Source organism: Amphiprion ocellaris, chromosome 2 (assembly GCF_022539595.1).
Source record: "Amphiprion ocellaris isolate individual 3 ecotype Okinawa chromosome 2, ASM2253959v1, whole genome shotgun sequence".
In the NCBI taxonomy this organism is placed as follows: domain Eukaryota; kingdom Metazoa; phylum Chordata; class Actinopteri; family Pomacentridae; genus Amphiprion; species Amphiprion ocellaris.
The window spans coordinates 33,929,392-33,944,742 of record NC_072767.1 but is presented as its reverse complement, the minus strand read 5'-3'; the positions used below and the strand labels follow the sequence as shown (position 1 = coordinate 33,944,742).

At 40.3% G+C, this 15,351-nt stretch overlaps 2 protein-coding genes across 2 annotated transcripts in view; one reads left to right on the top strand and one right to left on the bottom strand.

Annotated features, from left to right (window-relative positions):
- Positions 1 to 5,861: 5,861 nt before the first annotated feature.
- LOC111581784 (putative claudin-24) lies at positions 5,862 to 7,277 on the bottom strand. Its single transcript, XM_023290121.3, has one exon. The coding sequence runs from the start codon at positions 7,058 to 7,060 to the stop codon at positions 6,407 to 6,409; it is 654 nt and encodes a 217-aa protein (XP_023145889.1). The 5' UTR covers positions 7,061 to 7,277; the 3' UTR covers positions 5,862 to 6,406.
- A 3,006-nt stretch (positions 7,278 to 10,283) lies between these two features.
- The window catches only part of wwc3 (WWC family member 3), a 38,258-nt gene continuing 33,190 nt past the window's right edge, over positions 10,284 to 15,351 (top strand). The window contains exon 1 of the mRNA XM_023290122.3: positions 10,284 to 10,977. Within this exon, the coding sequence (XP_023145890.1) occupies positions 10,832 to 10,977 (146 nt within the window). The 5' untranslated portion in view covers positions 10,284 to 10,831. The remainder of the gene's footprint in view (positions 10,978 to 15,351) is intronic.

The following is a 15,351-nucleotide window of genomic DNA, read 5'->3' as shown; positions in this document are numbered from 1 at the left end:
TTTAAAAGATGATTTTGAGTTTGCCTGCCTGTGATCCTGCAGCAGGGAGGTCAACAACTTGTTCAGGAGGCCGGACAGCAAAGACAAGGATCCCAAACAGATTGCAGATATACACAGGCCATTTAAGGCCTTTAAAACAAGCAATAAAATCTTAATATCCATCCTAAAAGTCACAGGTAGCAAGTGAAGGTCAGCAAGACTGGTGTAATGTGGTTGCTTCTCTTATTGTTTTTTTGTTGTTGTTTTTTTGCGTGTGTTACTTTCAGTCTTTGAAGTTTCTGCTGAAACCAGAGTCAAGTAGAAACAGGTCATGAACCAAACCATCAATTATCTTTACACTGCTTAATCCTCATTAGGGTTGCACAGGGAGAACATGCAAACTCCATGCAGAACGATACCGGGAAGGCCGGGACACCAACCAGGAGTCTTCTAGTTGCAAGGTAAAAGTGCTAACCACCAAGCAGATGCTAAAATACTTTCAAGAGCTTAGAGTACCAATGATAGTTAATGTCACTACATCTGCAGCCATTAATCATTTAATCAACTAAACAACTGCCTGATAATTAATGAGTTGGTTTGAGTAATTCAAGTAAGAAATTCTCTAATACCAGCTTCTTAAATGAGAATATTTTCTGGTTCCTTTCCTCCTCACTGATGGCAAACAAGACCTTTTTAACTATTTTATAACATTTTAATAACCAGATTACTAGATTGATCAGATTCAGTGAAAATAATTGCTAGTTGTAGCCGTTTTTAACTAAAAGTAATCATATAAAATAATATATTTTATTGTAATACACTTATAGAAGTAGAAGAAGCTTAAGGAACTTTTTGTTTTACCTTTTGTGTTCAAAATGGTTCCTTCAAAGAACCACTTTGTAGGGTTTGGGTCTCTTCTTTTGACAATTTTGTTCTTATTGTTAAGAAAGGGAATACTTTTTAACCCCAAACACAATAAAACCATTAGACAATATTGTAGATGTTCCTAAATGAAATGGAGATGTTTTACATTCAGACAAATAGGGACTTCTTATATTAGTGTCAAACGCCATTTGTACACAAATCTTTCAATAGAAAGATATGTGCCAGTCCTAAGTTGCTTAAATTGTATATGATATACATGCTGAAGTACTACAATGTGCAAAGCTTAAGTAAAACTCAGTTTTGAAGCTAAAAGAAATCAAACAATGTGTAAATGCAGGTTTAAAGTGTCAGTTAGGCCTACGCCTAACTATATAAAGAATCCGCTAGGAATCTGAATTACCCTGTTAAAAGTTCTCCCAGCTTCCTTGAATATCCTTGAGGTTCTCCTCATTCAAAGAGTGTAAACACAGATAAAAACATGCTAGCTAGATTTTATTTTAGCTTCATGTGGCCCATGAGGCTGTATTGGAGTGAAGTTCAGGGACAGATGCTTATCTCAGATGTCATAATAAACTTTATCTCAGTGCAGTTAGTGCTGTAATGACCGTGATGATCTGCATTATCACCACACAGGCTGGTGGAGGGAAGGAGGGAGGGAGGGAGGGAGGCAAGGAGGGAGAGGACATGCCAAGGTGTGGGCTTCTAACGGGCCCCATGTGAAGAGGGATCTGGGTGGGTCGGGTTAACTGGGGCCTTCCTCATGTGACCCAGGTGGGAGGCTGACGAGAGCAGGCATGTGAGTGTGGAGAGGAGGCCGCCTCACTGTGGTGATTGTTGCCAGGGAAGGAACGCAGGCGCTCGCTGTGGCCCAGTGGCCTGCTGCACCTCTCCGGAGGCGGCGAGCTGCTGCAGAACAAAAGGCCCTCTTCAGACGAGCACAGCTCTCTGTCAGAAACACAAGTCTCAGAAGTGGATGAATGGCAGACCTGCTCTGACCGCTGCAGAAAGGTGGTGAGACGCACTTTTCACTAGTGTAAAAATGCCTGATTTTAATTTCACCGAGTACAACTGAACATTACTCAAAAGCATTCCTATAGAGAGGTATTTAAATAACTCTCTCTGCTCTGTGTTCACCACCCTGCTACTTCTGCAGATAAGCCCGATACATCCCCAGAGCTTTATCTAAACATCTGTATGTTTTATTGTTTGAAAGGCCAGAGATAAGAAAACTCTGACAAAGAAAGGGAGGTGATCAATGCTAAGGTGTCATATCGATTATATTTTTATGTAATTTTATCACAACTATAGCCTTTTAGCTCGACTCATGACCTCTTGTTTGCAGATAAAAGACAGGTGATTGGAGGTAAAGGTCCAGGCAGATGAGCAGGTATACTTCAAATTGTCTTTTATCTTCTTCAAAGATTACAAGTCAACCTCACTGATCAAGATCAGATAAAAATAATCTATTCAGTACCATCTCCTTTTTTAACCATAGGTGAGAAAATAATTACAGTTATTTCTGTTTATCTACCCATCTCTATTTTAGATGGAATTATTGGCAGCTGTGGTTACTTTTCAGATACTCAAAGATTTCAGAGTCATTTGCAGCTTTATTGAACTGTGATCAGAAAAGCATACGCCGATGAATTAAGAACAATTTTCCAGACAAGTAATTCTTTCTCCATCAGTTTTGCACATCAGTCTGTTTGCAGTCTTTGTGTCTGCAGGAGGAGCTGTGTAAAATCTGATAAATGTTCTTAAGTCACGTCACTTGGTCAGCATCAGATGAGAGTTTATGCTGCGTTCAGTGTACCTCTGAAATAGGACCTCAAAAACACTCGTCAGCAGACATGTAGTTCACTTACCTGAAGAAACAGAAAAACATTTAGACATTTAACTTGTTAAAAAGAGAGAATTGATACTTGCCTACAGTTTACTGTGTGGGATGCTGTTTTTAGGAAATTACATAAAATGTGGAAATTGGGGTTGAGAAAGCTTAGTCGAATTACCACTTAGGAAATCTGACTGAAAGTGGCATTTTCTTAGATGTTTTCCTTGTAAGAGAACAGAAATTCTGAATTTTCCAGTTGCGGCAATCAAAACACATAAGCTGATGATACGTCTCATTCAAAACCCTAGCAAGCAATTTCAATTAAAAAGCTCTTTTAAGTCGTATTTCTAACTTTAAAAAGTCATAACCTCACCAAGACCGGACAAGATGGCTGCTAATGGCTGCTAATCAGCTAGCATTGCTAACAATAGCTTACCTGAAAACAAAGGTTCATACAAAAAAATAAATTGTTTATTTATCTTTTGCTTTAAAAGCAAAAAAAACGAGTGTTTACTGGTTTAGGTTTAACTTGATTGTTTTTTTTTAATTTAACACAAAAACAAGAAAAAACTAAATATTGTACAATGTAAATATTAGTTTACCTTGTTATCAAAGCAGTGGAACACAGCTTTGAATGGACGGTACATGGACCATTGTGGATCATGTAGGTGTCAAGTTTTACACAGGAAGAAGAAATAAAAAAAAAAAAAAAAAGACAAGATCTTAAATGTGGCTCTGGCACTGTTACAGGTGAGCAATGTATAACCATGAAGCACTATTTTAACTTCCCAACCAGTTTAATTTTAACTGTTCTGTATCCACAATGTGAAATTATCCAAAGAAACGCAAATATCAAAGAAAAGGCAACAGTTCAACACAGATTTCTTTATGAATTGTCCCAAAAGTCATCATTCAGATGTTTGTTTGCAAAAGTAAGACGAGTCTTGATGTTCTTTTTGGTCTGCACTGGTTTTCGCCTTGGAACTCTGCCATCAATGCCATTTCTGCCCAGTCTCTTCCTTCTTGTTGAGTCATGAACACTGACCTTAACTGAGGCACGGGAGGCCTGCAGTTCTTTAGATGTTCTCCTGGGTTCCTTTGTGAGCTCCTGGATGAGTCGTCGCTGTGCTCTTGGGATAATTTTGGTAGTGAAGGTTCACCACTGTTCCATGTTTTCTCCTTTCGTTGATATCGGTTCTCACTGTGGTTCGCTGGAGTCCTAAAGCTTTAGAAATGGCTTTGTAACCCTTTCCAGACTGATAGATGTCAATTACTTTATTTCTCATCTGTTCTTGAGTTTCTTTTCATAGCAGCATTTTGTTGCAGCTTTTGAGATCTTTTGGCCGACTCCATTTTGTCAGACAGGTTCTATTTAAGTGATTTTTTTGATTGGACAGGTCTGGAGGTAATCCGGCTTGGGTGTGGTCCGTGAAATTTAACTTGCTTTCCAAAAAATGTTATTAGCCACAATTAGTCTATGATTTAGCAAGGGGGACAATTGCTTTTTCCACATAGGGCCAGGTAAGTTTGGATAGTTTTTTTCCCTTAAAACATTAAATCATCATTTAAAAACTGCATTTTGTGTTTACTTTGGTTAACTAATTTGTTTGATGGTCTAAAACATTTAAGTGCGGGAAATATTAAAAAAAAAGAATTCGAGAAGGGGGCAAATACCTTTTCACGGCACTGTATATAGCAGCTATAAATAGCTTCATTGCAACTTAAAACAGCAATAAAATGCATATATTCAATGAATTAAATGAACACTTTTACATTATATACTTCAGGTACAACTCAGTGATAATGCCTCTGCCGTTCTGTTTTCTATAAAGTAGGGTTTTGAATCCAGTAATGGACTATTTTAACCCTGTTGTTTTGGTAAAGAGTGTGAATACTTCGTCCTCCACTATTGTTGAAACTTCCTTGCTGCAGATGTCTCTTTGTAAACTGTCAGAAAATATCACTTTAGTAGGTCGCTTTCGCTGCTTCAAGTTAAATCAAGACATCAGACAAAGAATCTTGTGGCACATGAGAGATAATTCATCCGTCAACTCTCAGATAAGGCAGATAAGAGGATTTAGGTAATGTATGGAAAATCTGAGGGCTTAGGAGTCTTCACGTGTAATGCAAGACTGATTTCACAAAGTATAGTTTCTGTCATATCTCGTCAGAGTTTGAACCGAGGCTCAGCTGATCTTTATCTCTGCTGAGCTGTCCGAATAGCAGGTCATGTTACACTCACGATAAATCATCTGAGCCAACTGTCAGCAGCATATTCCAGCAGTTTGCTTATCAACCCCTCGGTGCAGGTTTGTTTGTTTGCAGTCGGATGTATTTAGACATAATTCCTCCTGCGAAGAAGACATGTCATTTCCTTCTCATAGCAGCTGGCATCTTACGGTAATCAAAAGGAACATCTCTGCAGTTGTTTTCAGTGCCTCCCTGCTGATAGCTGCCCTCACACTGAGAGACACCAGGCCCTCCCTGCAGCCTGTGTGGCGTCAAACGGAGGGAGGGTGCCTCTCAGCCCAGGCTCCTCCGGCTCTGTGAGGCCTGACAGAACCACTGTTAGCCACTTAGAAGTAAAGCCCTCCATGTCTAGAAGGGCCCCTCAGGCAACAGATGCTCCTGTGACAACATCATTATCTCTCATTAACTTCATTCTATAAGAGCTGACTCCACCGAAAGCACCACGATTAGGACATGGAGGTTTATAAATCATCCTCCTCCCCTGCAATAACACATTTGTGTCACTGTACCTGCGGGTATGTAAATGATACAGACAGGCTTGGAGTGCAGAGAGCGGTGGCGCCCCCTGACCCTGGCAAATTTGTGTAATTATGTCAGCTTGTGCTACATTCTTCACAGTACACACTGCCCATTAAAGCGTTCATTAAACACAGCTTAGCCCAGCGAGTGACCAGGAAATCTGATGGAATTAGTCTCAAGCTGTGTTTCCACCGCCACAGACACACCTGACACACCGAGGCGGCTGTTTTCAGTCGCCCCGGTCGTCTGTTAGTCACAGAACAGATGGCTAACAAGGAAAAGAGCAGCCATGTTTTCACCTGTGACATAACCAAAGACTAGCCCAGTCACTGCTTCACATCATTCATCAGTTTATCAGTACAAACTGGAAAATATTCCATGAAATAACACATACCAATACAATTAAAATTATCTTTCTTTTAATGACAAAAGAGAAATTTTCAATACAATTGCAATGTAATAAAACACAATTATGTGAATCATCTGAATGTGCTGCACAATACAGCTCATAAGCAAACTAAATGAGACATAGAAGAATTTGTGCTTTAAGAAATAATCTGTTTTAGCATTAATTTACAATCACAGCATTTTAAATTTAAGCTTAAAGGTCCCCTTAAACTAGCTTGACTTTCTTTCTCTCTTTTGGGTAAAACAAAGGCATCCCAGAATAAGGGGTATAAAGCGCTTTATAAAACATATGTTTAAAAAAATACTCATGTTTACTGATCACAGCAGTCCTTAAATGTAATGTCTGATTGTGCAGGTGAGTCATTGAAAGTAGCTGAAACAAGGTGAAAATTTCGCTGATAAAATCCTTTTTTTTTGATAAAGCAACCATTTGGCAGTCTTTAATATAAAACCAGATATTTACATCATTGTTTGAAGTGCAGATCTACAGGTGATTATATTGTGCTTTTGGTCTCTATGCAGGTATTTGGTTCGTTAAACGTACTCTGTGCGCTTCCTACTATCTGTGCCCATCACCTGGTACCTCCGCTGCAGCACTGGCTGAGGCTCCACCTGTGAGCATGAGCAGGAGGTGACCATGAGTAGCCCCGCCACTATGAGGAGAAACCCAGCCGCCCAGCCACAGAACAAGGCGTCTCCAAACTCCCATCGAGGCACCACGTCAGGTACTTTATCATCGAAGAAATGTATCACTGCTAAATGAGCCATGTAGGACACGGGGATCAGACACAGCACTCCAGAAATCATCCCCAGCACCCCTCCTATGATGGTTAAAGTCCTCTTGGCTCGATTGCCGCCGTGTTCTTTGCAGCTGTTGACCAGGTGAAGTCCAGGTATGGCCACTAGAATTCCCAGCATGCCCACAGCGAGGGCAGCACACATGAGGATGCGGGCCAGCTTGAGGTCACTGGAGAGGCCCAGCAGGCTGTCGTAAGCTCTGCACTCCATCCCCCCGACATCCTGGACCACACAGGTCTCCCACAGGCCCAGCTCGTAGCTCTCCACGGGCAGCAGCGCTGTGGACATGGTCAGCCACTGAGGTAAGATAGTGGTGGCCAAAGCGCACAGCCAGGCCCCGACGTAGACCAGCATCCCCAGCAGCTCCAAAGCGCAGGCGCATGTGTCCATGTTTCCTCTCTCTCTCCTTCTGGCCTCCACGCTTCACAGAGCCACAAGAGTTCTTCTTCTTCTCTGGCAGCACTTCAGATGAAGAGGCCAGTTGACGTCCAAGTCGGCACAGAAGCTGCCTCGCGACACCTGATAATTAGAGTTGACCGCTCTGGCTCTGGACTCCGAGCTCGTTCACAAACAGTTCCCACTCAGAGGAGCTCACATCTTCTGTTGCTGGCAGGAGAGGGGGCCCGGTCGGCCCTCCCCTTTGTGGTCCTCCTGCTGCCGTGGCTGTACCAATGGGCAGCAGGGGCAGAGGCAGCCATGGCCACTATTTGACAAAACCACTAGCAAAAGTTTTTTTTTTGCTTGAAAATTGCAGGCCACAAGGGATGTCATTAAATGCAGACAGGATAGCTAATGTTGCAAAAATGATCTCCCTCATGTCCATTTTTTGCATCATGTGTTCTGTCTGAGAGACGGCAATATCAGTGTGTAAATAATCAAACAATTTAACATGGTTATAATATTTGTATGATATACAAAGATAAACTTCTCATAAACAGGGCTGGGCCTCTAAATATGCTGTGAAATCTGTGTGAGTGAGATTAGCTAAACACTCATAAGACACCCTAATGGTAATTTCTATTTATTTGAAATTGTTGATCCCACAGGGGGACTTTTATTTGGATATATTTTGAAAATTTTGAAAATATCAGCTTGTTAGTATGTAAAACTAATGTACCATAAAATCACCTTTGCACAAGACAAGCACAATTAGGGATTCAATTAATTTGCTATGAATGATAACATTACCTCAGAAAATAAAAGTGTCCCACAGACAGTGAGGTTTACTGACATTAGCAGATATAACAATACATGAATATTTCTGTCATGTTCATCCGCTGCTCTCTGTCAGGCTTTTTGCTGCATGTGACTGAATGTGAAACAACAGTGCAGCTTATTGTATGCTCTCATATGAACACTACATGGCCTGTGGGAAACGATTGTAGGAGGGCTGCAGATCAAAGCTGCGATGTGAGAAAATGTTTCCCATTCATAAACACACAGACAGCTGTACAAACCGCAAACAAACACACAAGCAAAAATGCACAGATAAAATCCCCAGCCTGTCAAACTCCTCCTCTGGCTGAGAAGAAAACGCTCAGCTGACTGCTCTGATGTCTCCACAAAGAAGACTTAAACTCTTGCCAGAAAAAATGAGCTCCTGTCATGCTTGTGTTCTGACAGTGAGAGAAACACAACTTCAGAGGAAAACCTCTTCAGTGACACAAGTAGAAGGAAGACACCGTAATCAGGACCTGTTTGGCAACAGAAATTCCCCGTCTCTGGAAATTCCTCTTGAATTTCGTGTCAAACTGAATTTTAGTCACTGCACCAGAGAACCATGAGGAAATAATTTGGTATGTTGTTGGAGTTCCTTCCTTCACATATAGAGGTCGACAAAGATCCATTTAGAGAGCAATATGTCAGTCAAACACTTGAACACTAACTGGGTACATAAATGTTTAGTTTGAAGTAAATAAGTATTTTTACATTGCCATATTAGTACTTTTTCTTAAGCAGGATTGGTCATGCAGGACTTTTATGAAATGGAATATTTTTGTATTGCAGTATTGATTCTTTTACTGAAGTATGATTTTTAATGCAGAACTTTTACTTGTAATTGAGTATTTTTACATTGCTGTATTAGCACTTTTACTTAGGTGGGACTTTACAGATACTTCTTGTTTTTTAAGTTGTTGTTTTGATACTTTTACTTACAGGATTTTTTGAGAGAACTTTTTTTCTTCTAACTGAGTTTTTCTACATGTCTGTGGTGTTTTTTTTTATAAGCAGGATTTTTCATGCAGGACTTTTACTTATAATGAACTACTCTTACATTGGCATTAGCATTGACATTTGCATGGTACTTTTGCTTAAGTAGGATTGTTTGTGTAGGACTTTTATGTGTAACAGGTATTTTTATATTTCTGTATTCATACTTATATTTAAGCAGGATAGTACATGCAGGACTTTTTTTGTAATGGAGTATTTTTACTTTGCGATATTGTACTTTTACATAAGCAGAATTTTCCATTATGACTTCTTTCTTGCAATAGAAGATTTTTTTTTTCATTGTGGTATTAATACTTGCAAGACTTACTTGTAATGAAGTATTTTTAGATTGCAGTACTGGCAATTTTACTGAAGAATAATTTTTCATACATGCTTTTTAGTTGTGATAAAGTATTTTTAAATTGCAGTATTAGTAACTTAATTAGGATTGTTCATGCCAGATTTTTACTTGTAATGGAGTATTTTTCATTGCTGTATTGGCACTTTTAGCTAAGTAGCATTTTTCTTTTGGAAATTTGATGTAACAGAGTATTTTACATTGATATATTATTAAATATATTGGTATTTTCACTTGAGCAGGACTGTTCATTCAGGACTTTTACATATAATGTAGTATTTTTACATTGTGATAATGTATTTTTACTTAAGCAGAATTTTTCATCTGTACTTTTACCTGTAATGGATTTTTTTTTTTTTTTAACATCCTGTATTGGCACCTTTACTTTAGCAGGATTGTTCATGCAGGTCTTATATGTAATCAAGTACTTTTATATTGCTGTATTGGTACTTTTACTAAATTATGGTTTTCTTCATGCAGGACATTTATGTAATGGAGCACTTTTACATTGTGCAATTGGTATTTTGGTTTAAGTAGGATACTTCATTGAGCATTTTTACCTTCCTGTATTGAGACTTTTACTTAAGTTGGATTTTTCATGCAGGACTTTTACTTGCAGTGGAGTATTTATACATTGCTATATTGTAGTCATGTTTAGTGTATTTTTTTCTATGCAGGACTTTTACATGGCGTTTATTATTATTATTATTATTATTATTATTATTATCATTATTATTATTATTTATTATTATTATTATTATTATTATTATTATTGTTATTATTATTATTATTATTATTATTATTTTGGTTGCTGTATTGGTACTCTGCTTTTTCTACTTGAGGAACAGTCAGTGTCTGCTGTGGAACCTTTGACTGCGGCTGCTGTTTCCTTTACAGACGGAAGGCGTCGCAGCTGCACCGCTGCAACGGTCCCGCAGTCAACAACAAACCAGGGTTAGTGTTCAGGGGGAGTTGTCCGTTCATTTAAATTAAACTTTAACACGTTTAAACTACATATTTTAGTCATATTCCATCTTTATATAATTAGAATAGCAACTTTTTAGTGGAGTTAGTGGACAAATTTGTCGTGGGAATCAACAGGTTGCTGATAAAAAGCTGCGTTAGCTAAAGAATTTAAGCTAGTTTTTTTTAGTTTTGAGTGAATTATCTTCGAGATGAACCGTTTGATAAACGTGTTTTCGCTGCACTAATAAGTTCTAATGAAAGTGTGGAGCTCTGAAGTTCAGCCATTGGACGGAGCAGCTCCCCCAGTCGTACGTCCGACCGTTTATGCAAATCCGCCTCCGAATATGGACACGGAGGAATGAAATATGGTGGAGGAGGCGAACATGGAGGACCGAGGACCGTGAGAGCGCCGCACCGCCGTTTGTCGGGGGGTTTGTAGACAGAGGACATTGGATGTACCTCCGGCGGGACTTTTTCTACGGACAACCTTGGTGGAAAGTTTCATACTCGCCTCACTATTCTCCAGCACGTCGAGGTCGAGCTGGTTGTAATGCAGTGAGGAGCGACTTTTTCGGGGGGATAAAAAGCAGGGCAGGGGGCTTCAGCCCTCTCACCGTCTCGACGCTATGCCGTGGGTCAGCGGCGGTAAGCGGAGAGAGAGCTCGGAGCTGCCGCTGCCCGCGGGCTGGGAGGAAGCCCGGGATTACGATGGCAGAGTGTTTTTCATCGACCACAACACCCGGCAAACTTCGTGGATTGACCCCAGAGATAGGTATGCTAAAGGCCCGGGAGGAGAGGGATCTCACACACACACACTCACACAAGTAAAGTTAAATTAACAAACTGCAGAGGAGATGGCAGGACGGCTGCAGGGAGGGGGCTCCCAGTCACGGCTGTGTTTTTTCGGGACCGGGGCTGTAAAATTGCCCCCCTCCCTTTAATGTGAGACGAGGTTGCGGTGGATAATGTAGCCACAACCGATGGATCAGCTGAGGTTTGGCAGGAGTTGTGGCCTCCCCAACTCTTGAAGAAGTTCCCTTGCAAACACGCCCATGGTCACCTACCATGCAGCAGATGTTCACAGTGATATTTCTCCTTTTAAAAACACAAAGTCTGACAGTTTTTTGACATTATATTTGACAGCAGCTCTGCCTCCCTTGGTTAGTTTGTTGTCACCAAACCAGCAATCTGTATTCAGTCCAGTCATTATGGTCACCTGAGCTGCCTCCTGCATGCAGGAGAAAAGTTGATGTCTACCTCAAACCTCAGTCATTCAGACTCATCAGTAAGCTCTGTAGATTTATGACTTCCAGTGACCTGAAACATTCCTGGCTCACACACCTAATACAGAGAGCTATTGTTATCCGGCCCTCCTTTCCTTTTCATGCAGACACCTCTTTGAGAGTCAAGAACAGCTCTTAAAGTCCGCTTATTAATATCACTGCCATCCCAAAATGGCCATCAATGTGTGTGTTTCACTGGATTTGAGACTGTAGTGTAGCACAAGGAGAGCTTTAAACTCCAACTCCCAGAAATCTTTGTGAAAATATGTGAGGAATGCTAGTTGGGCCACTGGGAAAGCTGCAAGGATGTGCTTTTGTGGGGACTGGGATTTCACCAACCCAGAAACTGGCTCATTCAGGCGTTCAAAGCAGACTTTGTGAGATTACTGGGAATTATAGCAAGTATTTTCACTCTGATGTATAATGAGGGAAAGGCAGAAATGCACAAAAACAAAGTTGCCGAGTGTGGCAGGAGGCACAAGTCCAGTTTGAATTTTGTTTAAAAGGAAAGGGCAATGTGGAGCTGCGCACAGCGCATTCTGCACCGGATTTTTTGCAGCTGATTTCAGCAGTGGGAATGCAGTAGCTGCATGTAATCTAGATAAGAAGAACCTGATTTCCTTGAAGGGCCCACCTCCTCCTCCCTGCAAGTTGATTAAGCATTGTTGTGTGCAGCTGATAGCAGTTTCACAAGATCTTATAGTCGTCAGTGTACAAGGGAGGGCACACTGCGCTTGTGCGTTTGCATGACTAAAGAATGTTTTCTGCATTTGTTCTGGTGCTGCTTGGTGATTTATTGGTTATCTAGCCAGAGGAATGTCTTCTGTCACCACCTGATGCTGACTTTCCAATAAATCACATCACAACGCAGAGCTAAAGCTGACTTTCTGCTAACATGCAACAGATACAAAAAGGTGTCAGCTTCTCAGTTGGTGTTGCCACTCTTGAAAAATGCAGTTGTTTGCATCAGCTGCAGATAAATGACTGTTTGCATGCCACTTAAGCATGATGTGGATGGCAGAGAAGCTGAGAGGATGAATGTACCCATTACAAGAGTTTCATAGTGGTTTGACAGCTGCTCTGTTGAAGTACAACTAAAATCAAAGGATGACAGTGTCAGGATTCCTGCCTGGTATCTGTCACATCTCATTACAGACCTTCATCATGAGTTAGAGGCTTGAACTGAGGGGAACATACTGATCAGATTTCTTAGAGGTGATATGTGGAATCAGAAAATGTAGTCAGATGCAGCTTGGGTATTTAAATATTACTATTCAGTATATGATGATTTATCTCAAGATTACTTTTGTGTTGTTTTAGAGCATATGAAAAAAAGACTTATTGCTATCTAAAGTTGATTGCTTACCTTATCTTTATTTGTTTGAAAATAGATAATTAACATCAATAAACATTTAATTAAATGTAAAAGTAGCCCAACCAAAGTGAATTAATATAGCACAGATTGTATAGTAGTTAAGTCAAGCTATTTTCTAATAAAAACACAAACAGTAGAAAACAAAAGGCATAAACAATTAATAAAATACACTTAAATACAGTTAATCTACTCAGATGTAGATATATTATGACTGTGATCCTGTTAAATGTGGAACAAGACTACATCAGTGTCACATAGTTGGCTCTCAATAAGCTATTTGTCAAAGTTATGCTTAAATGGTTACAAGACATGGTCAATCTATTTGACTGTGTTACTAAATTCCATTGATGTGATTCCCTGAAAGAGAAGACAGCCTAACTAAATGCAGTTTCCTGCGGGGGATCATGCAGTTGGGCTGAACGATATGAGGAAAATATCTAATTCTGATTTTTCTTACAAATGTTGAGATTTGTGATCCAAGTTTTTAAAGCTTCATTTCATTATTCACTGTGTGATAGATTTAAAATGTGATGCCTCATTGAGTCATGAGATACTATCAAAACTGAACTGCTCTATATTCTAATGCAGTGATGAGAACCTAAAGATAGAAACTGCTTCAAATCACAAAAGCTGTGACTTTGTTAAGGTATACAAATAAATTGATAATGCTAAAATAATTCCAGCAAAAAAATAATACAACTTTTCTGTACAGAATATCTGACGTTCAAATTAGCTCAGGAGCAGCATATTAGTACTGCATACCTTGCAGTCAAGTTAAATAAATTAATAATAATATAAAATACATTTTGGTCATATGTGCCGCATAATGTATATCCCAAATTGTCCCTGTGATTTCCTAATTGCATTGAACTTGGGATTTTGATTTGTAATTCACTACTTGTTCAGAAAGTCCTCTTTATGCGGTCAAATACATCTTTTGTCTGAATAGCCGTCCGAAACCCCCCAAATAATCTGTGTACAGTCATACAAGACAGAAAGCCAATTGTATATCTTAAAAATGTAAGCAGCAAAACAAGTGACTGCTCAGCATATTGGCTTTATAACAGTTAATTAGGGAATAAAATCTTTTGGTGATCAGTAATATGTTAGTTCTATAAGTTTCTCTAATCTTCCCACCAAGTTATGTAAGGTCTTGAGTGTGATGCTGTTATTGCTGTTATATTATCATTATTTTCTGACAATAACTTCAGTTGCCAGACTTTCAAAAGCTGCTATCACAGACCTGGTAAATTCTTTTGGGATTACAAGAAAGTCTGAGTTTAATCTCCAATGAGTAATTGTAAAAATATGCTTGATAAGTTATCAGATACCAATATTTATTTGGCTTTGGTAGTTTATATTGGAGACTTGTTTTCATGACATTGTGAAACTTAGGGATTTTGGGGACTGAAACATGCCTTATTTGGCAGTGACCAAACGCTCTGTATGTTGGGCATAGTGTGTTTTGTCTGAAGCACAACCAAGGCCTCATTCATGCTTAGCAAACAAAAGCACCATGCAGTGTCTTGTGCGACCACCTTAAGTGTCGATGCAGCGTGCAGGTGCTGCCGTCCTGTGATCCGGCGTGTCATATAGCTTGCAGCAAGGGCTGTTGGCTGTGCGCGAGCCTCGAGTCTGCTGACCCGCAGAGAGGCGTGTCGATGGTGGATTATCGCCTAATCACTGAAACACAAGAGCCATTGAGCTGAAACATAATTGTCAGTGGTGATCATGATGTGCTGTAATGGAGCCGCGTATCAGCCAGAGTTCAAGTTTGTTCCTGCACGCCCGCTGGATGTATGCAGACTGTGGAGGGTCTGGAGATGGAGCCGTTTAGGTTTGGTGACAGCATGTAGTGAAAAATTAAATCGATGTGCGAATGCAGTGCACAGATACCTGAGAAACTGGCATCTATGAGCATGTACCCTGTTCACGCTCACATTGACATTCCTCCCTCACTGTTGCGTTCACTCTTGATGATGCTCATGTCTTTGAGGAAGGTGGATACCTCAAGCAGATCCTGGCCAGCTCCTGAAGATAAGCCAAGCCTCTCTATGGGGCTTTTTTCTTACTGTGGAATGAGCGTTATGTTAGGCATGCCTACACTAATGCCCAGGGGCTGTGCTTGCTCGCGGCCCCAGACAAAGCAACAGAACAGAGGCAGTTCCCACGTGTCTACCTCCTCCTCTCATCCAGGGCCCTATAGGCCTCCTTTATTAGCTCTGTTATGCAACAGCCATGGCCGGCCTGCCGCTCAGCAAAGGGAGGCCTTTATACTTGGTCACAAAGCACACCAAATTCAATTATTCTGGAAAGGGTGAGCTGTGTTTCCAGCACCGAAAGGTTATTCACATGCGCTGAACCCCGCTGTTATTTTGCTTCCCCCAGTGTTTTCATTATGATGGCTCTTTTTTGTCTTTTGGTGGGGGGAGGTTACGAACATGCCATTGCTTGATCCGGTGTCATTTGGCTCTATGTGTTTTCTGTG